At 43.9% G+C, this 25926-nt stretch overlaps 1 protein-coding gene across 1 annotated transcript; it reads left to right on the top strand.

Annotated features, from left to right (window-relative positions):
* The first annotated feature begins 745 nt into the window (after positions 1-745).
* LOC124023878 (gap junction alpha-5 protein-like) lies at positions 746-24663 on the top strand. The gene is made up of 3 exons (XM_046338077.1): positions 746-1174; positions 1222-1326; positions 23200-24663. Exon 3 carries the CDS (start codon positions 23230-23232, stop codon positions 24388-24390), a length of 1161 nt encoding a protein of 386 aa, XP_046194033.1. The 5' UTR covers positions 746-1174; positions 1222-1326; positions 23200-23229; the 3' UTR covers positions 24391-24663.
* Positions 24664-25926: the final 1263 nt, after the last annotated feature.

Below are 25926 nucleotides of genomic sequence, written 5' to 3' on the forward strand. Positions count from 1 at the left end.
CTTTATCATTACATGGTAGTTGAACGAGGGTGCGATACCCAACTCTGTCTAATTTAAATGCTTATTGAACCCTGATCATCACAAATAATGTTTTTGTTTGTAACCTATAATATTTGCATCAAATTTTTATTGTAAAATTATTATAAAACATTAAACCTGTTTCACATATAACAGTGACATTATTTACTGTGAATAACATACTTAAAACGTTGCGAAGGCTTATGCTTCATGACTACTTGCATTCATATGAAATCTCATATTTCTTTCCCGGTAGAGTGATTCTACCTGGTATATTCCTTGACATAATTAATCATGTTACCTACACATTTTGCCACAAAAAAAATCACGGTAGTTATATAGTAAGCTGGGAAAGTATGTGTTGCAATGTCAGACTGTTGCTTATGCTGACTACCACTTTAAAGACAATGTACTGTTGACGGTAGTAAAACAAAAAAACACACAACAAAGACGAAGTAAAACACACAACCATGACTAAGTAATGCCTCTGAAAGCTTTGTCAGAACGGAATTCCTATTGATCCCTGAACACAATTCCACTTCCCTTCCCGATGCTAAGGAATTCTTCCCACCAAAATAAAGTGCCAGAGAGCCTACCAGGGAATCTGTGAGAGGGATGTACCATAAGAAGACGGGGGAGGGAGGGGACTGCGGAGGGAGGGAGGAGACTGTGGATGAGAGAGAGGCAGGGAGGAGGGCAGAGAGGAAATCCTCTCTCATGATGCCCCTGCTTTTCTTCCCGTGCCCCCTGCACAAGTTAGCATTCCCACCCTGGGACGGCACAGAGCTCCGGCACTACTCCACTCTACAGAGATCCTACTCCACTCTACAGAAATCATATTCTTCTCTGATCTACCCAGCTCCTGTTGATTATATCTGACGGTGTGTCTGCAAGAGGTACGGCTCAGGATCACTGGTCTCCACCAACCTCTGTCCTCCGACCCAGCCCATCTCCACTCATCCCACCAGGTCATCACACCTCTACGGCCCGGTCCCATCTCCAATCATCCCACCAGGTCACCACTCCTCTACGGCCCGGTCCCATCTCCACTCATCCCACCAGGTCATCACTCCTCTACGGCCCGGTCCCATCTCCAATCATCCCACCAGGTCACCACACCTCTACGGCCCGGTCCCATCTCCAATCATCCCACCAGGTCATCACTCCTCTACGGCCCGGTCCCATCTCCAATCATCCCACCAGGTCACCACACCTCTACGACCCGGTCCAATCCACCCTCCACCATTCCATCAGTCTCTGAGGTGAAGACCCAGTACTGACAGCCATCCCCATCTGTAGCACAAAAAGGTAATTTACCACCACATCACCCTCGATGGGATACATAAACATAGGAAGGACACTTCAAAGAAGAACAGGAAACTTGTGGAAATGGACCAGAGTCTTAATTTGTCCCTTTTCATAGGTGCACTCAAGGCTAACAGGACTCACACAGCTGTCACTCAGTGAGTGTGTGTGAGGGTTTTATAGAGGTATTCTATTAACATCTGTCTCTTGTATTCATACTATATAGTTGCTGGGCCACTAAAGCATCATACCCAGTGTCTCTGTCTTTTACTAGTTGAGACAGAGCATTGACAGGGCGCTGGTCCATAGCGGTGAGGTATCTGTCACAGAGAAGAGTGTAGGGACGATTTATAGGGGTCCTGGTGCGTGTTAGTCTCACTCTCTCTCAACACTGACTCATCCAGCCAGCCAGCAGCTCCAGAGACAAATATATTTTAACAAACGACTCCACTGTTCCGCTGTCTAAGATGACACGGGTCTCTTAGAGCAGAAAATGTCCTTATATTAAGTGTTTCTTTCATGAAGGTTATTCATACAGCTACAACACCATTTTAAATCTACAATAATTTACAAGACTTCAGATTGGATGGCTTGACATAAGATTGCTTACATGAAATATCAAAAAACAGGATCATTAACAAATACAAGACTTTCACCAATTCGGCATTAAATGACATGACAGATGTGTACCTTTTTCATCTCTTTGTTCACCTATAGATGCATTGTCTCATGACCATGGCTGGATGTAGCCTTTTGGGGGCCATAATTGAGATTTGGTTGGGGAGCCCCACCCACCAAGAGGGCAAAAATGTTTAGTTGCCTCCCTTTTGATGGAGGAGAGATAAATGTATGTTTTAAAGTTTATTTCCTGCAGTTCTACACATTTTGCCATGACTTATGTTAATGATATTTGTGACTAACAAAATCAGTAGCGGACTCCTTCAGGTCAGGGCCCCTGGGCAGCTAGGGGTACTTCCTGATAATGAGCATACATTGCTGTGCAGCTAGAAATAGAGATACTATTGATAAGAAAGGCTGTTATAACACCCTATTGCACAAACATTCCATGGTCTGACACACCCCTGTTTATTAGAAGAACTGTTGAAAAGAGAAGAGATAACTGCAGGAAACATCAAGTCACACCTGGTCTCTGTTTTGCATGCTACTGATTATCACCTCACTCTCTACCTCATGAAAAGATGAAATCCAATTTGATAATCCTAAGAACCACAGTAAATATAAATGTACTTCCCGAAGGCAAAGCATAAAGCAACTCAACTTTAGAATCAAACTAGAATCATGTACAATACCTGCAATGAACATTTACTTTTATAACAAAACTTTAAGGCAGGTACTATAATTGATAGTCAAATATCAATAGTCTTCCCCTCTGGCAACAGGCTGGTGTCTAGTCTGAGCGACCCAGTGTAACACAGTTAAAACAATAGCTCATAACAGGGCTGTGGGTCTGTGTACAGTTAGTGGCAGACGAAAAGGCAGACCTCCATGTAAGGTAGCAGATGATCTGGCTAGCTGCGTGGCGTCTGGTGGGGTGAGACGGTGACTGATTTATGGCTCGCCAGTCCTCAGGGCTTGCTGGTGGCTCGCTGCTCTATAAGTAGCAGTCGTGTGACAGGTGACTAACCCACTCTGTGATTTAGGATGTATTTCTCCCTCCGTCTCCCGCTGCCTCACCCCAACTCACCCAGGGGGTCTGTACCCACCCCACCTCTGCCCCTCCATGGCTAAACTAAGTCAGTTCATGTGTTTAGAGAGGAGGGCCATTCAGACCTCAAACTGTTGATGTCTGATATACACATATACAGTTTATTAGGTACACCCATCTAGTACCGGTTCAGACTCACCTTTGTCTCCAGAACAGCCTGAATTCTTCAGGCCATGGAGACATTGCTAATTGGTATCAAGGGACCTAAAGTGTGCAAGGAAAATACTTCCCACACCATTACACCACTGCCACCAGCCTGTACCGTTGAAACCAGACAGAATGGATCCATGGACTCCTGCTGCTTACGCCAAATTCTGACTCTGCCATCAGCATGACGCAACAGGAACCAGGAGATTTTTTCCACTCCTTAATTGTCCAGTGTTGGTGATCACGTGCCCACTGGAGGCACTTGTTCTTGTTTTTAGCTGATAGGAGTGGAACCCAGTCTGGTAATCTGCTGCAATAGCCCATCCATGACAAGGACTGACGAGTTGTGCGTTCTGACATGTCGTTCTGCACACCACTGTTGTACTGCGCCGTTACTTGCCTGTTTGTGGCCCGCCTGTTAGCTTGCACAATTCTTGTCATTCTCCTTCGACCTCTCATCAACGAGCTGTTTTCGCCAACAGGACCGCCACTGACTGGATGTTTTTTGTTTATCGCACCGTTCTCTGTAAACTCTAGACACTGTCGTTTCTGAAATACTGGAACCGGCGTGCGAGGCACCAACCATCATACCACGCTCCAAGTCACTTAGGTCACTTGTTTTACCCATTTTGATGTTAATTTCAACAGTAACTGAATGCATCAATACCTGTCTGCCTGCTTTATATAGCAAGCCACAAACCATTTTCATGAACGGGGTGTACCTAATGAACTGTATACTGTATATACTTGACTATTCCCCTCTTTCTCTCTATTCAATCTTTATTCCTCTCATGTTTCAGGCCGCCTACTAAAAAACTGTGGAGTGTTTTTGTCACATAAAAGGCCCACCTGGCATCCATGTTAAAACCAAAACAACGATTGGGCACCTGCCTTATGTCAGGGTGGGGGTCGCATCCTTACCCAACCTCTTTGTTCTCCAATGGTACAACAAGCAGTGTGCTGGGACTTCATAGAGAGAGGTGGGAGGAGGAGGACTTTATGTTTTCTTAATATGTCTCTGAAGTTGTGCCACTTTTACTAAGCTGTCACTGCACAGTATATGCATTCGGGACTGTTATTGATGAGGATATTTTGTTCTCCCCCACAATGAAATCGGGGCGGGGACTATGGATTTGTCTCCGTCTGTTAGTCAGTTAGTATGTTCGTTTGTACGTTAGTCACACACGATATCTCAGACAGCACTGGCCCGATTTTGACTAAACTTGGGTGAATGATCCGTCTTGCCACAGAGATCTGGCATTTAAAGCTTTCATAGATTGGCCAGATGGTGTTGCTATAACAATAGATTGAACATGTTAACTTCGAAATGTCACGCGCCTCACCCCATTTTATCTAAAATCATGAAATTCAGCGCATATGTCCCTCTCCTCACAAGGAACAGATTTCCCTCAGGGACCCATAAGGTCGGCCATGATGGATTTTCCAACATTTTAACACTTAACGCTACTCTCCTGTGTCGTGTCTATGGATTAAATGATATATGACATTTATCAAATCAATTCTCTGTAATTAATATTACCCGATTAAACTAATCATGTAAATGTAATTAACTAGGAAGTCGGGGCACCACGGAAAAATGTTTATAGAGTTCAACTGGCTAACAAGTTGAATCAGCAATACTAAATTTGGTTTAATTATTTATTTACTAAATACCTAAATAATCACCCAGAATTACATATACACAGGATGGATCATACATTGATTACTAATTATGTCATAGAAGAAAACATCCATAGCGAATGAAACGATATGACGGCTGGTTAGACAATGAAAGGGGGTGGGTTTGAATGAAAGAGCGGGAAGACTGAGGAACAAATATATTTTAGATTCTTCAAAATAGCCAACACTTTGCCTTTGCCTCTCAACCAGCTTCATAAGGTAGTCACCTGGAATGGTTTTAGAACAGGCTTGAAGGAGTTCCCACACTTGTTGGCTGCTTTTCCTTCACCCTGCGGTCCAACTCATCTCAAACAATCTCAATTGGGTTGAGGTCGGGTGATTGTGGAGGCCAGGTCATCTGATGCAGCACTCCATCACTCTCCTTCTTTTTCAAATAGCCCCTACACAGCCTGGAGGTTTGGCACACTTAACAGTTGATGTTGAGATGTGTCTGTTACTTGAACTCAGTGAAGAATTAATTTGGGATGCAATCTGATGTGCAGTTAACTCTAATGAACTTATCCCCTGCAGCAGAGATAACTCTGGGTCTTCCATTCCAGTAGCCTCATGAGAGCCAGGTTCATCATAGCATTTGATGGTTTTTGCGACTGCACTTGAAGAAACGTTCAAAGTTCTTGAAATGTTCCCAATTGACTGACATTCATGTCTTAAAGTAATGATGGACTGTTGATTCTCTTTGCTTATTTGAGCAGTTCTTGCCATAATATGGAATTGGTCTTTTACCAAATAGGGCTATCTTCTGTATACCCCCCTACCTTGTCACAACACAACTGATTGGCTCAAACACATTAAGAAGGAAGGCACACCTGTTAATTGAAATGCATTCCAGGTGACTACCTCATGAAACTGGTTGAGAGAATGCCAAGAGTGTGCAAAGCTTTCATTTAGGCAGAGCTTGAGAGGATCTGCAGAGAAGAATGGGAGTGGCTTTTGGCAAACTCCAAGTGGGCTGTCATGTGCCTTTTACTGAGGATTGGCTTTCGTCTAGCCACTCTACCATATAGGCATGATTGGTGGAGTGCTGCAGAGATGGTTGTCCTTCTTCACAGAAGAACTCTGGAGCTTTGTCAGAGTTACCATTGGGTTCTTGGTCACCTCTCTGACCAAGGCTCTTCTTTCGCTTTGTTTGTTTTATGTATATATACATTTTAGAATTATGCTGTAATGTAACAAATTGTGGAAAAAGTGAAGGGGTCTGAATACTTCCATAATGCACTGTATATAATGTGTATATATACGGTGCCTTCAGAAAGTATTAATACATACCCCTTGAATTATTCCTCACTTTGTTCTGTTACAGCCTGAATTCAAAATGGTTTAAGTAGATTTTTCTCTCTCAACCATCTCCACACAATATGCCACAATTACAAAGTAAAAACATGTTTTTAGAAATGTTTGCAAATTTCATGAAAATGAAATACAGAAATATCTCATTAACATCAGTTCCTGTAGGTTCATGCTCTACAACATCTGCAGAGTATGACCCTGCCTCACACAGGAAGCGCAGGTCCTAATCCAGGCACTTGTCATCTCCCGTCTGGATTACTGCAACTCGAGATGGCTGTCCTTCCTGTGCCATTAAACCCTTCAACTCATCCAGAACGCCGCAGCCCGTCTGGTGTTCAACCTTCCCAAGGTTCTCTCCGTCACCCCGCTCCTCCGTTCTCTCCACTGGCTTCCAGTTGTTTTATGCTATATACATTTTAGAAGACCATGGTGTAATGTAACAAATTGTGGGGGAAACCTCAGTACCTCCAGGCTCTGAAGGCCCTACACCCAAACAAGGGCACTGTATTCATCCACCTCTGGCCTGCTGCCTCCCTACCACTGAGGAAGTATTAATACATCAGCCCAGTCAAAACTGTTCGCTGCCCTGGCCCCCAATGGTGGAACAAACTCCCTCACGATTCCAACAGCGGTTTAGTCAATCACCACCTCTCAGACACCTGAAACCCCACCTCTTTAAGGAATACCTAGGATAGGATAAGTAATCCCTCTCACCCCACCCCCCTAAGTTTTAGATGCACTATTGTTAAACTGTCCCACTGGATGTCAAAGGTGAATGCACCAATTTGTATCTCTGGATTAAGATCTGTAAATGACTTAAATGTAAATGTAAATGTAATTTACTCCCGTGAGTCCATGCATGTTATAATCACCTTTGACAGCAATTACAGCTGTGAGTCTTTCTGGTTAAGTCTTGAAGAGCTTTGCACAGATGGGTTGTATAATGTTTCCTCATTATTATTTTCAAAATTCTTGCCATAGATTTTCAAACTGATTTAAGTCAAAACTATAACTAGGCCATTCAATGTTGCCTTAATAAACCTCTCTAGTACATATTTGTTCTTGTGTTTTAGGTTATTGTCCTGCTGAAAGATGAATTCATCTCCCAGTGTCTGGTGGAAAGCAGACGGAATCATGTTTTCCTCTAGGATTTTGCCTGTGCTTAGCTCCATTCCATTTATTTTTTTTATCCTGAAAAACTCCCCAGTCTTTAATGATTACAAGCATACTCATAACATGAGTCAGCCACCACTATGCTTGAAAATATGGAGAGTGGTTCTCAGTAATGTGTTTTATTGGATTTTCCCCAAACATAACATTTTCCATTAATTTTTTATGTGCAGGCATCCTTATTTTCACTCTGTCAATTAGGTTAGTATTGTGGAGTAACTACAATGATGTTAATCCAACTTCAGTTTTCTCCTATCACAGGCATTACATTCTGCAACTGTTTCAAAGTCACAATTGGCCTCATGATGAAATCCCTGAGAAGATTCCTTCCTCTCTGGCAACTGAGTTATGAAGGACGCCTGTATCGTTTAATGACTGGGTGTATTGATACACCATCCAATGTGTAATTAATAACTTCACCATGCTCAAAAGGATATTCAATGTCTGTTCATATTTTTTACCCATCTATCAATAGATGCCCTTCTTTGCAAAAGTTTGGAAACCTCCTGATCTTTGTGGTTGAATCTGTGTTTGAAATTCACTGCTCGACTGAGGGACCTTTCAAATAATTGTGGGGTACAGAGATGAGGTTATCATTCAAAGAGAATCTTAAACATTATTTTTGCACACAGAGTGAGTCCATGCGACTTATTATGTGACCTTTCCTGCAGTCAAATGAACAAATCGTCCTCTAGTGGCATCATGGGTGGAATGCTATTCTTTTTTTATTTTTAGAATTTCATAATTAATCAACATTATATTTTTTTATGGTGGAAATCCGGTGTTTCTATTTCAAACAGTTTTGTTATATTTCAGTGTTCTGCGGTGTGTAGAAAGTGTAGAAGGGCTATATAATGTGTTGTGTAGAAAGCCTGAAGAAGGGCTATATAATGTGTTGTGTAGAAAGCCTGAAGAAGGGCTATATAATGTGTTGTGTATAAAGCCTGAAGAAGGGCTATATAATGTGTTGTGTAGAAAGTGTATATAATGAAAAGTGGCTATATAATGTGTTGTGTAGAAAGTGTAGAAGGGCTATATAATGTGTTGTGTAGAAAGCCTGAAGAAGGGCTATATAATGTGTTGTGTAGAAAATGTAGAAGGGCTATATAATGTGTTGTGTAGAAAGCCTGAAGAAGGGCTATATAATGTGTTGTGTAGAAAGCCTGAAGAAGGGCTATATAATGTGTTGTGTAGAAAGCCTGAAGAAGGGCTATATAATGTGTTGTGTAGAAAGCCTGAAGAAGGGCTATATAATGTGTTGTGTAGAAAGTGTAGAAGGGCTATATAATGTGTTGTGTAGAAAGCCTGAAGAAGGGCTATATAATGTGTTGTGTAGAAAGCCTGAAGAAGGGCTATATAATGTGTTGTGTAGAAAGTGTAGAAGGGCTATATAATGTGTTGTGTAGAAAGTGTAGAAGGGCTATATAATGTGTTGTGTAGAAAGCCTGAAGAAGGGCTATATAATGTGTTGTGTAGAAAGCCTGAAGAAGAGCTATATAATGTGTTGTGTAGAAAGTGTAGAAGGGCTATATAATGTGTTGTGTAGAAAGTGTAGAAGGGCTATATAATGTGTTGTGTAGAAAGCCTGAAGAAGGGCTATATAATGTGTTGTGTAGAAAGTGTAGAAGGGCTATATAATGTGTTGTGTAGAACGTGTAGAAGGGCTAAATAATGTGTTGTGTAGAAATCCTGAAGAAGGGCTATACAATGTGTTGTGTAGAAAGTGTAGAAGGGCTATATAATGTGTTGTGTAGAAAGTGTAGAAGGGCTAAATAATGTGTTGTGTAGAAAGTGTAGAAGGGCTATATAATGTGTTGTGTAGAAAGTGTAGAAGGGCTATATAATGTGTTGTGTAGAAAGCCTGAAGAAGGGCTATATAATGTGTTGTGTAGAAAGTGTAGAAGGGCTATATAATGTGTTGTGTAGAAAGTGTAGAAGGGCTATATAATGTGTTGTGTAGAAAGCCTGAAGAAGGGCTATATAATGTGTTGTGTAGAAAGTGTAGAATGGCTATATAATGTGTTGTGTAGAAAGCCTGAAGAAGGGCTATATAATGTGTTGTGTAGAAAGCCTGAAGAAGGGCTATATAATGTGTTGTGTAGAAAGCCTGAAGAAGGGCTATATAATGTGTTGTGTAGAAAGCCTGAAGAAGGGCTATATAAACATTTGATTTGATTTGATGATGTTTTGGAGCAAGACTGATTTCTCTCAGTCTTTTCAGTGTGAGGCAATATTTTTATATGGAAACTCAGGATAGTTCTACATAGATATGTAGTCTCATATAGGTCAGTATGGTAGATTGTCCAGTTATGATACTACTCTTGCGGGAGCTCCTTGTAGATAGTTCATCCTTTATCCAGTCTTCAATGCTCTGAGGTTGTGGGTTTGGTTTTTCAAATGAGTCATCACTTGTTAAATGGCACTGGTTAAGGCAGACAAAATTCCAACAGTCAGTGTTTTACAAGACAGCTATAGGTTGTAGAGATCAGTCCCATGAATGGAGTGGTTGATCTCCAGCTGGAAAATCACTAACTTCCCTCTAATGCAATGCTTTAAGCCCAGGCAGAGAAAAGGAGAGGAGGGGAGAGGCATCGGACAGGATTTATTGCTGTTGTGTTGCTTCCTTCCCTGGCTTGCTTTGAGAGAAAACACTGTATTCATTCTGCTGCTGGGTCTGTACCTGCCCTTAATTAGGACATCAGTTACCACCACACATTATTGATGCAGTTTGCTAGCCATGTCATCTCTATGGACTATAGCCTGGTTGCTCTCCAGCCCAGGTCCAGTCAATGTCCATGTATGTAAAGACTACTGTAAATACTACTACACTGAACCACAGGTTGTCCATGTCACTCGGTGTGTCCTTCTTGTTATTTGCTGATGTTCTGGGTTCCTGATCCATTCTCTTTCTATAGGCGACTCCACTAAAGGCCCCTATGGTATGAGTTCAGGCATCACACCCACTTTTCCAAACCGCTCTAGCCCTGTGTTTACAGTATGTTCACTAAATGTAGTCCAACCTCACTTAATGCAAAGTGTGTAGGCCTACTGTACAGTATACTCTCACTCTCTTTTTGTTAACAATAACTATCTCTATAGACTACAAAACAGACCCCAGACTCTCGCTATGCCAATGCAGCCTATGGTTTCATTTGCCTATCCTCTCTCAAATCAAATCTACGTTTATTGGTCACTTACACAGATTTGCAGGTGTTATGGCAGATGCAGTGAACACTGATCTTACTAGCTCCAACAGTACAGTAGAATGTCAGGAAATACAATACAAATACACCAATAACCAAAAATAGAATCAAGACAAAATCCCAGTTACAGTTACTAAACAACAGTATATAAAACAGAATATGAGGTGACCAGAGTTCAATGATTCTATATACTGTACATGGGGCATTAGTCTCAAGGTGCAGGGCTGAGTACCGGGCAGGTAGCCGGCTACTGATGGCTGTTCAACAGTCTGATGGCCTTGTGATAGAAGCGGTTTCTCAGTCTCTCAGTCCCAGCTCTGAACTGTCTCTATCTGCTAGATGGTAGCAGAGGGAACAGACTGTGGCTTGGGTGGCTGAGGTTCTTAATGATCTTCTTGGCCTTCCTTTGACATTGAGTGCTGTAAATGTTCTGGAAGGCAGGCAGTGCGTCCCCTGGAGAGCCATGCTGTTCAAGTCGGTGCAGTTGCTCTAACAGGCGGTGATGCAGCCTGACAGAATGCTCTCAATGTGGCATCTGGTGAAGTTCGTGAGGGTCTTAGGGGAATGCTGAATTTCTTTGGCCGCTTGAAGTTGAAGAGGCGCTGTTGTGCCTTCCTCATCCTGGTGTGTGTGTGTTGTGGGACCATTTCAGGTCCCCAGTGATATGCACGCCAAGGAACTTGAAGCTTTTGACCCTCTACACTGCAGCCTTGTTGATGTGGATCGGGGCATGCTCCCTCTTCAGTCTCCTGTATGTAGTCCACGATAAGCTCCTTTGTTTTTTTATGTTGAGGGAGAGGTTATTTTCCTGGCACTACTCTGCCAGGGCACTAAACCTCGTCGTTGTTGGTAATCAGGCCTACCACTGTCATGTCGTCTGCAAACTTGATGATTGAGTTGGAGATGTACATGGCCACACAGTCATGGGTGAACAGGGAGTACATGAGGGGACTGGGCACACAGCCCTGTGGGGACCCATTTTGTGGATCAGTGTGGCGGAGGTGTTGACCTTCACCACCTGGGGGGGCGGCCTGTCAGGAAGTTCAGGACACAGTTTTACAGGGCCGGGTTCAGACCTAGGGCCCCGAGCTTAATGATGAGCTTGGAGGGTACTATGGTGTTTAAGGTTGAGCTGGAGTCTATGAACAGCATTCTTACATGCACTACAAGGCCAAAAGTATATGGAAACCTCTTCAAATTTGTGGATGTGGCTATTTCAGCTACATCCGTTGCTGACAGACATATAACATCGAGCACACAGCCATGCAATCTCCATAGACAAACATTGTCAGTCAAATGGTCCGTACCGAAGAGCTCAGTGACTTTTAACGTAGCACCGTCATAGGATGCCACCTTTCCAACAAACCAATTCGTCAAATTTCTGCCCTGCTAGTGCTGCCCCTGTAAGTGCTGTTATTGTGAAGCGGAAATGTCTAGGAAATGTTCACGGCTCAGCCGCGAAGTGGTAGGCCACACAAGATCACAGAACGGGACCTGTGAGTGCTAAAGCGTGTAGCTCGTAAAGGTTGTGTCTTCGGTTGCAACACTCACTACCAAATTCCAAATTGCCGCTGGAAGCAACAGCAGCACAATAACTGTTTGTCAGGAGCTTAATGAAATCGGTTTCCATGTCTGAACAGCCACACACAAGCTTAAGATCACCAGTGTCGGTTGGGGTAGTGTAAAGCTTGCAGCCATTGGACTCTGGAGCAGTGGAAGTGCGTTCTCTGGAGTGATGAATCACGCTTCACCATCTGGCAGACAAAGATGGGTTTGGTGGATGCCAGGAGAATGCTACCTGCCCGAATGCATAGTGCAAAATGTACAGTTTGGTGGAGGAAGAATAATGGTCTGGGGCTGTTTTTCATGGTTTGGGCTTGGCCCCTTAGTTCCAGTGAAGGGAAAGCTTAGTGCTACAGCATAGAATTACATTTTAGATGATTCTGGGCTTCCAACTTTGTGGCAACAGTTTGGGGAAGGCCCTTGTTTCAGCATGACAATTCCCCTGTGCACAAATCGAGGTCCATACAGAAATGGCTTGCTGAGATCAAGTGTGGAAGAACTTGACTGGCCTGCACAGAGGCCTGACCTCAACCCCATTGAACACCTTTGGGATGAATTGGAACACCGACTGTGAGCCAGGCCTAATCGCCCAACATCAGTGCCCAACCTCACTAATGCTCTTGTTGCTGAATGGAAGTCCCCGCAGCAATATTCCAACATCTAGTGGAAAACCTTCACAGAAGAGTGGCTGTTCTAGCAGCAAAGGGGGGACCAACACCATATTAATGCCCATGATTTTGGAATGAGATGTTTGACGAGCAGATGTCCACATACTTTTGGCCATGTAGTGTAGGTATTCCTCTTTTCCAGGTGAGATAGGGCAGTGTGCAGTGGGATGGTGACTGTGTCATCCGTGGATCTATTGGGGCTGTATGCAAATTACAGTTGGGTCTAGGATATTGGGTAAGGTGGAAGTGATATGATCCTTAACTAGCCTCTCATGACAGAAGTAAGTGCTACGAGGTGATCAAATCAAATCAAATCAAATTTATTTATATAGCCCTTCGTACATCAGCTGATATCTCAAAGTGCTGTACAGAAACCCAGCCTAAAACCCCAAACAGCAAGCAATGCAGGTGTAGAAGCACGGTGGCTAGGAAAAACTCCCTAGAAAGGCCAAAACCTAGGAAGAAACCTAGAGAGGAACCAGGCTATGTGGGGTGGCCAGTCCTCTTCTGGCTGTGCCGGGTGGAGATTATAACAGAACATGGCCAAGATGTTCAAATGTTCATAAATGACCAGCATGGTCGAATAATAGTAAGGCAGAACAGTTGAAACTGGAGCAGCAGCATGGCCAGGTGGACTGGGGACAGCAAGGAGTCATCATGTCAGGTAGTCCTGGGGCATGGTCCTAGGTCTCAGGTCAGTTGAAACTGGAGCAGCAGCATGGCCAGGTGGACTGGGGACAGCAAGGAGTCATCATGTTAGGTAGTCCTGGGGCATGGTCCTAGGGCTCAGGTCCTCAGAGAGAGAGAGAGAAAGAAAGAAGGAGAGAATTAGAGAACGCATACTTAGATTCACACAGGACACCGAATAGGACAGGAGAAGTACTCCAGATATAACAAACTGACCCTAGCCCCCCGACACAAACTACTGCAGCATAAATACTGGAGGCTGAGACAGGAGGGGACAGGAGACACTGTGGCCCCATCCGAGAACACCCCCGGACAGGGCCAAACAGGAGGGATATAACCCCACCCACTTTGCCAAAGCACAGCCCCCACACCACTAGAGGGATATCTTCAACCACCAACTTACCATCCTGAGACAAGGCTGAGTATAGCCCACAAAGATCTCCGCCACGGCATAGCCCAAGTGGGGGGGGGGGGGCGCCAACCCAGACAGGATGACCACAACAGTGAATCAACCCACTCAGGTGACGCACCCCCTGCAGGGACGGCATGAGAGAGCCCCAGTAAGCCAGTGACTCAGCCCCTGCCTCCAGCTGTTTGCTTAGAAATTCTAGGGACAATTAGGAGGCCTGCGTCTTGTGACCGTAGCGTACGTGTAGGTATGTACGGCAGGACCAAATCAGAGAGATAGGTAGGAGCAAGCCCATGTAATGCTTTGTAGGTTAGAGGTAAAACCTTAAAATCAGCCCTTGCTTTGACAGGAAGCCAGTGTAGAGAGGCTAGCACTGGAGTATTATGATCAAATTTTTTTGTTCTAGTCAGGATTCTAGCAGCCGTATTTAGCACTAACTGAAGTTTATTTAGTGCTTTATCCGGGTAGCCGGAAAGTAGAGCATTGCAGTAGTCTAACCTAGAAGTGACAAAAGCATGGATTAATTTTTCTGCATCATTTTTGGACAGAAAGTTTCTGATTTTTGCAATATTACGTAGATGGAAAAAAGCTGTCCTCGAAATGGTCTTGATATGTTCTTCAAAAGAGAGATCAGGGTCCAGAGTATCACCGAGGTCCTTCACAGTTTTATTTGAGACGACTGTACAACCATTAAGATTAATTGTCAGATTCAACAGAAGATCTCTTTGTTTCTTGGGACCTAGAACAAGCATCTCTGTTTTGTCCGAGTTTAATAGTAGAAAGTTTGCAGCCATCCACTTCCTTATGTCTGAAACACATGCTTCTAGCGAGGGCAATTTTGGCGCTTCACCATGTTTCATTGAAATGTACAGCTGTGTGTCATCCGCATAGCAGTGAAAGTTAACATTATGTTTTCGAATAACATCCCCAAGAGGTCAAATGTATAGTGAAAACAATAGTGGTCCTAAAACGGAACCTTGAGGAACACCGAAATTTACAGTTGATTTGTCAGAGGACAAACCATTCACAGAGACAAACTGATATCTTTCCGACAGATAAGATCTAAACCAGGCCAGAACATGTCCTTGTAGACCAATTTGGGTTTCCAATCTCTCCATTAAAATGTGGTGATCGATGGTATCAAAAGCAGCACTAAGGTCTAGGAGCACGAGGACAGATGCAGAGCCTCGGTCCGATGCCATTAAAATGTCATTTACCACCTTCACAAGTGCCGTCTCAGTGCTATGATGGGGTCTAAAACCAGACTGAAGCATTTCGTATACATTGTTTGTCTTCAGGAAAGCAGTGAGTTGCTGCGCAACAGCCTTCTCTAAAATTTTTGAGAGGAATGGAAGATTCGATATAGGCCGATAGTTTTTTTATATTTTCTGGGTCAAGGTTTGGCTTTTTCAAGAGAGGCTTTATTACTGCCACTTTTAGTGAGTTTGGTACACATCCAGTGGATAGAGAGCCATTTATTATGTTCAACATAGGAGGGCCAAGCACAGGAAGCAGCTGTTTCAGTAGTTTAGTTGGAATAGGTTCCAGTATGCAGCTTGAAGGTTTAGAGGCCATGATTATTTTCATCATTGTGTCAAGAGATATAGCACTAAAACACTTGAGCGTCTCTCTTGATCCTAGGTCCTGGCAGAGTTGTGCAGACTCAGGACAACTGAGGTTTGGAGGAATACGCAGGTTTAGAGAGGAGTCCGTAATTTGCTTTCTAATAATCATAATCTTTTCCTCAAAGAAGTTCATGAATTTATCACTGCTAAAGTGAAAGTCATCCTCTCTTGGGGAATGCTGCTTTTTAGTTAGCTTTGCGACAGTATCAAAAAGGAATTTCGGATTGTTCTTATTTTCCTCAATTAAGTTAGAAAAATAGGATGATCGAGCAGCAGTAAGGGCTCTTCGGTACTGCATGGTACCGTCTTTCCAAGCTAGTCGGAAGACTTCCAGTTTGGTGTGGCGCCATTTCCGTTCCAATTTTCTGGAAGCTTGCTTCAGAGCTCGAGTATTTTCTGTGTACCAGGGAGCTAGTTTCTTATGAGAAATGTTTTTAGTTTTTAGGGGTGCAACTGCATCTAGGGTATTGCGCAAGATTAAATTGAGATCCTCAGTTAGGTGGTTAACTGGAAGGGCATCAAGGAATCTTTGTGTTGTCTGTGAATTTATAGCACGACTTTTGATGGTCCTTGTTTGGGGTCTGAGCAGATTATTTGTTGCAATTGCAAACGTAATAAAATGGTGGTCCGATAGTCCAGGATTATGAGGAAAAACATTAAGATCCACAACATTTATTCCATGGGACAAAACTAGGTCCAGCGTATGACTGTGACAGTGAGTGGGTCCAGAGACATGTTGGACAAAACCCACTGAGTCGATGATGGCTCCGAAAGCCTTTTGGAGTGGGTCTGTGGACTTTTCCATGTGAATATTAAAGTCACCAAAGATTAGAATATTATCTGCTATGACTACAAGGTCCGATAGGAATTCAGGGAACTCAGTGAGAAACGCTGTATATGGCCCAGGAGGCCTGTAAACAGTAGCTATAAAAAGTGATTGAGTAGGCTGCATAGATTTCATGACTAGAAGCTCAAAAGACGAAAACGTCATTTTTTTTTTGTAAATTGAAATTTGCTATCGTAAATGTTAGCAACACCTCCGCCTTTGCGGAATGCATGGGGGGGATATGGTCACTAGTGTAGCCAGGAGGTGAGGCCTCATTTAAAACAGTAAATTCATCAGGCTTAAGCCATGTTTCAGTCAGGCCAATCAGATCAAGATTATGATCAGTGATTAGTTCATTGACTATAATTGCCTTTGAAGTAAGGGATCTAACATTAAGTAGCCCTATTTTGAGATGTGAGGTATCATGATCTCTTTCAGTAATGACTGGAATGGAGGTGATCTTTATCCTAGTGAGATTGCTAAGGCGAACACCGCCATGTTTAGTTTTGCCCAACCTAGGTCGAGGCACAGACACGGTCTCAATAGTGATAGCTGAGCTGACTACACTGACTGTGCTAGTGGCAGACTCCACTATGCTGGCAGGCTGGCTAACAGCCTGGTGCCTGGCCTGCACCCTATTTCATTGTGGAGCTAGAGGAGTTAGAGCCCTGTCTATGTTGGTAGATAAGATGAGAGCACCCCTCCAGCTAGGATGGAGTCCGTCACTCCTCAGCAGGCCAGGCTTGGTCCTGTTTGTGGGTGAGTCCCAGAAAGAGGGCCAATTATCTACAAATTCTATCTTTTGGGAGGGGCAGAAAACAGTTTTCAACCAGCGATTGAGTTGTGAGACTCTGCTATAGAGCTCATCACTCCCCCTAACTGGGAGGGGGCCAGAGACAATTACTCGATGCCGACACATCTTTTTAGCTGATATGCACGCAGAAGCTATGTTGCGCTTGGTGATCTCTGACTGTTTCATCCTAACATCGTTGGTGCCGACGTGGATAACAATATCTCTATAGTCTCTACACTCGCCAGTTTTGACTTTAGCTAGCACCATCTTCAGATTAGCCTTAATGTCGGTAGCCCTGCCCCCTGGTAAACAGTGTATGATCGCTGGATGATTCGTTTTAAGTCTAATACTGTGGGTAATGGAGTCGCCAATGACTAGAGTTTTCAATTTGTCAGAGCTAATGGTGGGAAGCTTCGGCGTCTCAGACCCCGTAACGGGAGGAGTAGAGACCAGAGAAGACTCGCCTCTGACTCCGACCCGCTACTTAATGGGGAAAACCGGTTGGCTGAATGAGCGACACCGGTTGAGCTTTCCTACAGCATTTCCCTCCAGAAACCGTGAGAAAGTTGTCTGGCTGCGGGGACTGTGCCAGGGGATTTATACTACTATCTGTACTTACTGGTGGCACAGACGGGGTTTCATCCTTTCCTACACTGAAATGACCCTTGCCTAACGATTGCATCTGAAGCTGGGCTTGTAGCACAGCTATCCTCGCCGTAAGGCGAGTACAGCGACTACAAATAGTAGGCATCATGTTAATGTTACTACTTAGCTTCGGCTGTTGGAGGTCCTGACGAATCGTGTCCAGATAAAGCGTCTGGAGTGAAAAAGTTGAGGAAAAAATAAATAAATATATGAACGGTAATTAAAAAGTGAAAACCGTAAAGTTGTCAGGTAGCAAAATAGGTTGGCAACAAAACGCACAGCAACTCGAAAACAAGCCTGGTGATAGTGGTGTCAGCAGACTGGGGTAGGGAGAGATTGAATATGTCCGTAAACACTCCAGCCAGCAGGTCTGCGCATGCACTGAGGATGCAGTCTGGGCCGGCAGCCTTGCGAGGGTAAAAGTGTTCTACTCACATTGGCTACAGAGATTGGGGCTGACTTTCCCTTTATAATCCATGATTATCTGTAGTCCCTGCCACATCTGTCTCGTGTCTGAGCCATTGAACTGCGACTCCATTTTGTCCCCGTACCGTCTTTTTTCCTCTTTGATTGATTTATGGAGGTCAGAGCTGGTCTGTTTGTACTAGTCCATGTTCCCAGTCACCTTACTGTGGTTATGTAGCATGGATTCCAATCAGGACAACGTTGAGTTCTTACCACGTGTAGTTCTTACCACGGGGTGCTTCCTTCTGCAACGTCCCTATGTGCTGATCAATGTCAGAGACATATCTGAGTGGTATGCTATGCCCAGTGAGTGCCGTGTTAGATACCTCATTGCCAAATTCCCCATTACTCAGAGACAGATATTATAAACCAATATGACAGCTATGACGGTGGTCAGTGGGTACAGTGCATTACAGTAAATCCCTATTTATTACTGGGCACCCAGGAATGGAATAGAACAATCTCAAATGAGACGGCAAAGATGGGCAGCTCCTGTACCAAGTGGTTACGTGTACAAATTACTGGACATTTTCTCTAAACGTTTTCTGTTGAAGTAATGACACATACGCAAGACTGTTTGTTATTTATAACATACTTTTCCAGGGGCAAAAAGGGCAACCCTCCCCTTTGTATTTGAACCAAATATTTTCGCTTTTAGCCAACCACTTTTTTTGTTAACAACTCCTCTTCACCTCCACCCTTCCTCATTTTCCTTTATTCTTCATCAATATCAAATTAGGCCTCTTCCCAACAAGGAACTCTTAAATTCCATGCTCTATAATTGCTTGCAAAGTGATTTCATTAATTGAGTTCAGAGATAAGTCATTGTTAGACCATATTACATGGATTTTTATAGTGCCATGGGGTCCTTTAAAAAAAATCACAGCCAGAACATGCCTTTCTACATCCAACTGTCATCAAAGCTTTGGGTAGCGATCAGATAAAGTGTTTACAGCGAGCCACAAAGAAATGAGGAAGAGCCTCGACTAGAGGAAGGGAGTGAGAGCCTGGCCTTCACAATGGCAGGAGGTAGGAGTTAAAACAGTCATTTTCCTACCAGACTGGTCTAACAAAAGGGTTTCCTCACCTGTTTACAACACAACCTATTGGCTGTGTAACCTGGCTGGCCAACATTGCAATATTAGTATCAATATGAGGCCAGACGTTTACATACAGTAGTGTTGTGTTTAGTTAGTCAACACAAGTAATGGTGCGATCAGATGATCTTTACTCAAAGTGATGAGGTCATCTTTTGTTAAAGTTCGTCATTTTGTGTCTTGAGCCTTCTAGTAAGTCTGTTGTTTTCACCTCATATATTGTTGCTCTGTAGGCTATATTTCATTGTCGTGTCCCACAGTGAATCACACATGCTGTTCTGGTTTACTGTTCACTTTCTGATCGCTTTAGTCCTGCACCCTTAAGTCACTCTTGATATTTCTGACTGTTTCTTTCTCAGACTTCAAATCAAATCTAATTGTATTTGTCACATGCGCCGAATGCAACAGGTGTAGTAGACCTTACCGTGAAATGCTTACTTACGAGTCCTTAACCAACAATGCAGTGTTTTAAAAAAGTTAACTAAAGGAAAAGTAATAACACGAAAAAAAATAACAATAATGAGGATATTTGCAAGGGGTACCAGTACAGAGTCAATGTGCGGTGTAGGGGTTAGCAGTGGTGGAAAAACTATCCAATTGTCATACTTGAGTACAAGTAAAGATACCATAAAATTACTCAAGTAAAAGTGAAAGTCACCCAGTAAAATACTACTTGAGTGAAAGTCTAAAAGTATTTGGTTTTAAATGTACTTAATTATCAAAGTAAATGTAATCGCTAAAATATACGTAAGTATCAAAAGTAAAAGTATATATACATTTTATAAATTCCTTATATTAAGCAAAACAGGCAGCACCATTTTCTTGTTTTTTATTTACTTATGAATAGCCAGGGGCACACTCCAACACTGAGACATAATTTACAAACAAAGCATTTGTGTATAGTGAGTCTGCCAGATCAGAGGCAGTAAGGATGACCAGGGATGTTCTCTTGATAAGTGTGTGAATTGGACCATTTCCCTGTCCTGCTAAGCATTCAAAATGTAGCGAGTACTTTTGAGTGGCAGGGCAAATGTAAGGAGTAAAAAGTATATTATTTTATTTAGGAATGTAGCGAAGTAAAATAAAAAGTTGTCAAAACTGTAAATCGTAAAGAAAATTACAGATACCCCCAAAAAACTACTTAAGTACTACTTTAAAGTATTTTTACTTAAGCACTTTACACCACTGCTGGTTAGTCAAGGATATTGAGGTCGTATGTACATGTAGGTAGGGGTAAAGTGACTATGCATAGATAATAAACAGAGAGTAGCAGCAGCATGTGTGAAGACTGTGAAGGAATTTTATTTTATTTTATTTAACCTTTATTTAACTAGGCAAGTCAGTTAAGAACAAATTCTTATTTACAATGATGGCCTACCAAAAGGCAAAAGGCCTCCTGCAGAAAAGAGTGCTGGGATTTAAAAAATCAATTATATATATTGGAGAATTGGAGACTATGTATAAATATAGGACAAACTCACATATCATGACAAGAATGTGTGGAATGTGAATGTATGTGTGTTTGTGTGTGTAGCGTCAATATGCTTGTGTGTGTGTTGGAGTGTCTATGTGGGGTTAGTCAGTGAGTGTACACTGAGCCTGTGCAAGAGAGTCAGTGCAAAAAATAAGAATAGATAAGAATAAAATAAGGGAGTCAATGCAAATAGTCTGGGTAGCCATTTGATTAACTGATCAGCAGACTTATGACTTGGGGGTAGAAGCTATTAAAGAGCCTTTTGGTTCCAGAGCCTTTTGCCATGCGGAAGCAGAGAGAACAGTCTATTCTTTGGGCCTTCCTCTGACACCGCCTGGTATAGAGGTCCTGGGTGGCAAGGAGCTGGGCCCCAGTGATGTACTGGGCCATACTCACCACCCTCTGTAGCATCTTGCGGTCGGATGCCAAGCAGTTGCTATACAAAGTGGTGATTCAACCAGTCAGAATGCTCTTGATGGTGCAGCTCTAGAACTTTTTGAGGATTTGAGGACCCATGCCAAATCTTTTCAGCCTCCTGAGGGTGAATAGGCGTTGGCGTGCCATCCTTACGACTGTGTTGGTGAGTTTGGACCATGATAAGTCCTTAGCGATGTCGACACCAAGGGACTTGAAGCTCTCAACCTTCTTCACTACAGCCCTGTCGATGTGAATGGGGGTGTGCTCTGCCCTCCCTTTCCTGGAGTTCAGGATCAGCTCTTTTGTCTTGCTCATGTTGAGGGAGAGGTTGTTGCCCTGGCACCACACTGCCAAGTCTCTGACCTCCTCCCTATAGGCTGTCTCATCGTGGCCACGCAGTCGTGGGTGAACAGGGAGTACAGGAGGTGACTAAGCATGCACCCCTGAGGGGCCCCCATGTTGAGGGTCAGCGTTGCTGAGGTGTTGTTTCCTACCCTCGTCAGGAAGTCCAGGATCCAGTTGCAGAGGGAGGTATTCAGTCACAGGGTCCTTAGTTGAGCAGTAGTCAATTAACGGCATTCTCATTTAGGTGTTCCTTTTGTCCAGGTGGGAAAGGGCAGTGTGGACCGCAATAGAGATTGCATCATCTGTGGATCTGTTGGGGCGCTATGCGAATTGGAGACTTGATCTTATTTGACAGTTTTTTTGTTGTTGTTCCCAGACAGAGTTGGCATGGTCGCTCAGAGGAGGATAAGAGGGGTGAGAGGTAGAAGTAGGAGCACGGGGGTACAGACCCATCACATGAGCAGTAATTAGTCTGTCAGTCTGTCTGGATACTCACACACAGGCTGTCATGGTGGGAACGGAATCTTAGCTACGCTGAGAATCGGAACAGAGCAGAGGTTGCAGAGGGCTGAGCGGTCTCAGTCTATGTCTCCTTTCCTCAACTTCCTGTTCTTATTCTCAGAGGAACCAAACCCAAACAATATGATTTCTTAAAGAAAGCCACTCAAAAGGGACCTCTCTTAAGGGTTGTAATTTGGCTAACTCTAGAGCTAGAGATGTACTGTCAAACCTCTCATGGTCATATGTATTTATTTTATTTAACCTTTATTTATGTGTGTGTGTGCGTGCGCGTGCGAGTGTGCGTGTGTGCGTGCGTGCGTGTGTGTGTGTGCCTACTTTATTTTCGCCTGTTGAATAATTGTAATAAAATTCAGATCAGTTCACTTAGTGCATAATTCGATGATTGGGGGTTTGATGACACTCATAAAGCGATCTGCTGAGATGCCTTATAGGGACAGTAGATACACACAAAGTCTCACTCATACTGCGGTCAGGGGGCAACGGCACACACACACACACACACACACTGATACAAATCACAGGAGGAGTGGAACGGAGAGAGGAGCGAGTGAACATCAAAGGCTTCAATTAACCGGTACAAACATGGTGACCAATGACCGATGCTGTGCTCTGGACAATATGGAGGAGATGTTGGAGATTGTAGGGTTAGGTCAGGGGCACAGAATTCCATTCCATTTCTAACATTCGGGGCCACTAGCTCCTAGCCTTGTCCTGCCCTATGGCCCCTCACCATTTCTGTCTAGTTATGTGTCAGTGTCAGGAATAGTAACACAAACATCCAACTACTATATATAATTTCTCAGAAACAACCTCACTATTTACTTTGAAATGCCCTTAAATATACAGTATGTTTGTGTGTGTCATGGGAAAAGATTCCTTCTCAGGCATTTGTGTCGTGTCCAGTCTCCAGGCCAATCACAGGCTATTTATACATGCATACCATGCCACTCACACACACTAGTTATTTTATCTCCTTTCTTTTCTCTCCCTATTTTCTTTCTTCTTCACTCACTATCTCTTCTTCGTTCTCTCCCTCCCTCCTCTTTCTCTCCCTTTACCCTCACCCTGCACCTCTTTCTTTCTCTCTCCCTCTTTTCCTCTCTCAGGTGTGTGCCAGTGACCAGTGAGCAGTAGTGATGGGGGACTGGAGTCTCCTAGGGAACTTCCTGGAGGAGGTTCAGGAACATTCCACGTCAGTGGGGAAGGTGTGGCTCACCGTCCTCTTCATCTTCAGGATCCTGGTCCTGGGCACGGCCGCAGAGTCCTCCTGGGGAGACGAGCAGAGTGACTTCCTGTGCGACACCCAGCAGCCCGGTTGTACCAACGTCTGTTATGACCAGGCGTTTCCTATTGCACACATCCGCTACTGGGTCCTACAGATCATCTTCGTATCCACGCCATCACTGATCTACATGGGCCACGCCATGCACATCGTAAGGAGGGATGAGAAACGAAGGAGGAGGGAGCAGGAGAAGAGGGAGGAGATGGAGGAGAGAGGAGAGGGGGGGTGCGTATCAGGGGAGAAGGAATACCTCCAGCAGAGGGATTGTGGGAAGGTGCTGGAGGCGTCAGGGCAGATTCGCCTGCGGGGAGCGCTGTTATCTACATACATTCTGAGCATTCTGATCCGCACAGTGATGGAGGTGACCTTCATCGTGGTCCAATACATGATCTATGGAGTCTTCCTCAGGGCTCTGTACCATTGCAAGGCCTGGCCATGTCCCAACCCAGTCAACTGCTACATGTCCAGGCCCACAGAGAAGAACGTGTTCATCGTCTTCATGCTGGTGGTGTCTGGTGTCTCCCTGCTCCTTTCTGTGGTTGAGCTCTACCACCTGGCCTACAGGCGTATCAGGAAGTGCAAGCGTAACCACTCCGCCCTCAAGAACCGCACTCATAACGCTGTGGCCATTGCCATTACCAGGGACCCCGACACCCCGCCCCATCACAACTCCCCGGGCTGCACCCCTCCCCCTGACTTCAGCCAGTGCCTGGCATCGTCGGATACGATGAACCCTATGAACCCCATGACCTCCATGCCTTCTCACCCCTTCAACAACAGGATGGCACACCAGCAGAACTCCGTCAACATGGCCACTGAGCGCCATCATTCCCATGACGATCTGGAAGGGGAGGGAGGATTCCTGAGAATGAGCTATACCCAGATGCCAGGGGAGATGCCCAACGGGTGCTCCGCGCCAACCCTGCTGCACGCCAGCTACCTGAAAGACAAACGCCGCTTCAGCAAGACCAGCGGTACCAGCAGCCGGGTCCGACCAGATGACTTGGCCGTGTAGAACTAGACAGACAGAGAACGAGAGAGGGGCTGAGAAAGAGAGGAGGGAGCAGACAGGACTTTAAGACACAGCAGGAGAGAGGCCCTGCCTAGAGGAGATTGGAGCAGGCTGGGTCTATAGACCCAGAGACTGAACTGGAGCAGGTACTCTACCGGTCAAAAGTTTTAGAACACCTACTAATTCAAGGGTTTCTCTTTATTTTTACTATTTTCTACATTATAGTATAATAGTGAAGCCTTCAAAACTATGAAATAACACATATGGAATCATGTAGTAACCAAAAAAAGTGTTAAACAAATCCAAATATATTTTATATTTGAGATTATTCAAATAGCCACCATTTACCTTGATGACAGCTTTGCACACTCTTGGCATTCTCTCAACCAGCTTCACCTGGAATGCTTTTCCAACAATCTTGAAGGAGTTCCCACATATGCTGAGCACTTGTTGGCTGCGTTTCCTTAACTCTGCCGTCCTACTCATCCCAAACCATTTCAATTTGGTTGAGGTTGGGGGATTGTGGAGGCCAGGTGATCTGATGCAGCACTCCATCACTTTCCTTCTTGGCAATTGGGTCATTGTCCTGTTGAAAAACAAATGATAGTCCCACGAATCCCAAACCAGATGGGATGGCATATGCCTTGAGAATTCAAGTGTGCCTTTAGAATTCAAGTGTGCCTTGAATTCTAAATAAATCACAGACAGTGTGACCAGCAAAGTACCGCCACACTATAACACCTCCTCCATGCTTCACGGTGGGAAATACACATACGGAGAGCATCCGTTCACCTATTCTGCGTCTCACAAAGACACAGTGGTTAGAACCAAAAATCTCCAATTTGGACTCATGACCAAAGTACAGATTTCCACCCGTCTAATGTCAATTGCTCGTGTATCTTGGCCCAAGCAAGTCTCTTCTTCTTATCGGTGTCCTTTAGTAGTGGTTTCTTTGCAGCAATTTGACCATGAAGGCCTGATTCACACAGTCTCCTCTCAACAGTTGATGTTGAGATGTGTCTGTTACTTGAACTCTGTGAAGCATTTATTTGGGCTGCAATTTCTGAGACTGGTAACTCTAATGAACGTATCCTCTCCAGCACAGGTAACTCTGGGTCTTCCATTCCCGTGGCAGTCCTCATGAGAGAAACGACAGTTTCATCATAGCACTTGATGGTTTTTCCGACTTTCAAAATTCTTGAAATGTTCCATATTGACTGACCTTCATGTCCTAAAGTAATGATGGACTGTCGTTTCTCTTTGCTTATTTGAGCTGTTCTTGCCATAATATGGACTTGGTCTTTACCAAATATGGATATCTTCTGTATACCTCCCCTACCTTGTCACAACACAACTGATTGGCTCAAACACACTAAGAAGGAAAAAATTCCACAAATGTACTTTTAAGAGGGCACATTTGTTAATTGAAATGCATTCCAGGTGAGTAGCTCATGAAGCTGGTTGAGAGAATGCCAAGACTGTGCAAAGCTGTTATCAAGGCAAATGGTAGCTATTTGCAGAATCTCAAATGTTATATAT

The sequence above is a fragment of the Oncorhynchus gorbuscha genome, linkage group LG01 (assembly GCF_021184085.1).
Source record: "Oncorhynchus gorbuscha isolate QuinsamMale2020 ecotype Even-year linkage group LG01, OgorEven_v1.0, whole genome shotgun sequence".
NCBI classification, from domain to species: Eukaryota; Metazoa; Chordata; class Actinopteri; order Salmoniformes; family Salmonidae; genus Oncorhynchus; species Oncorhynchus gorbuscha.

Excerpts from the sequence above, each read along its gene's own strand:
- LOC124023878 (XM_046338077.1), top strand. The coding sequence starts at position 23,230 with ATGGGGGACTGGAGTCTCCTAGGGAACTTCCTGGAGGAGGTTCAGGAA.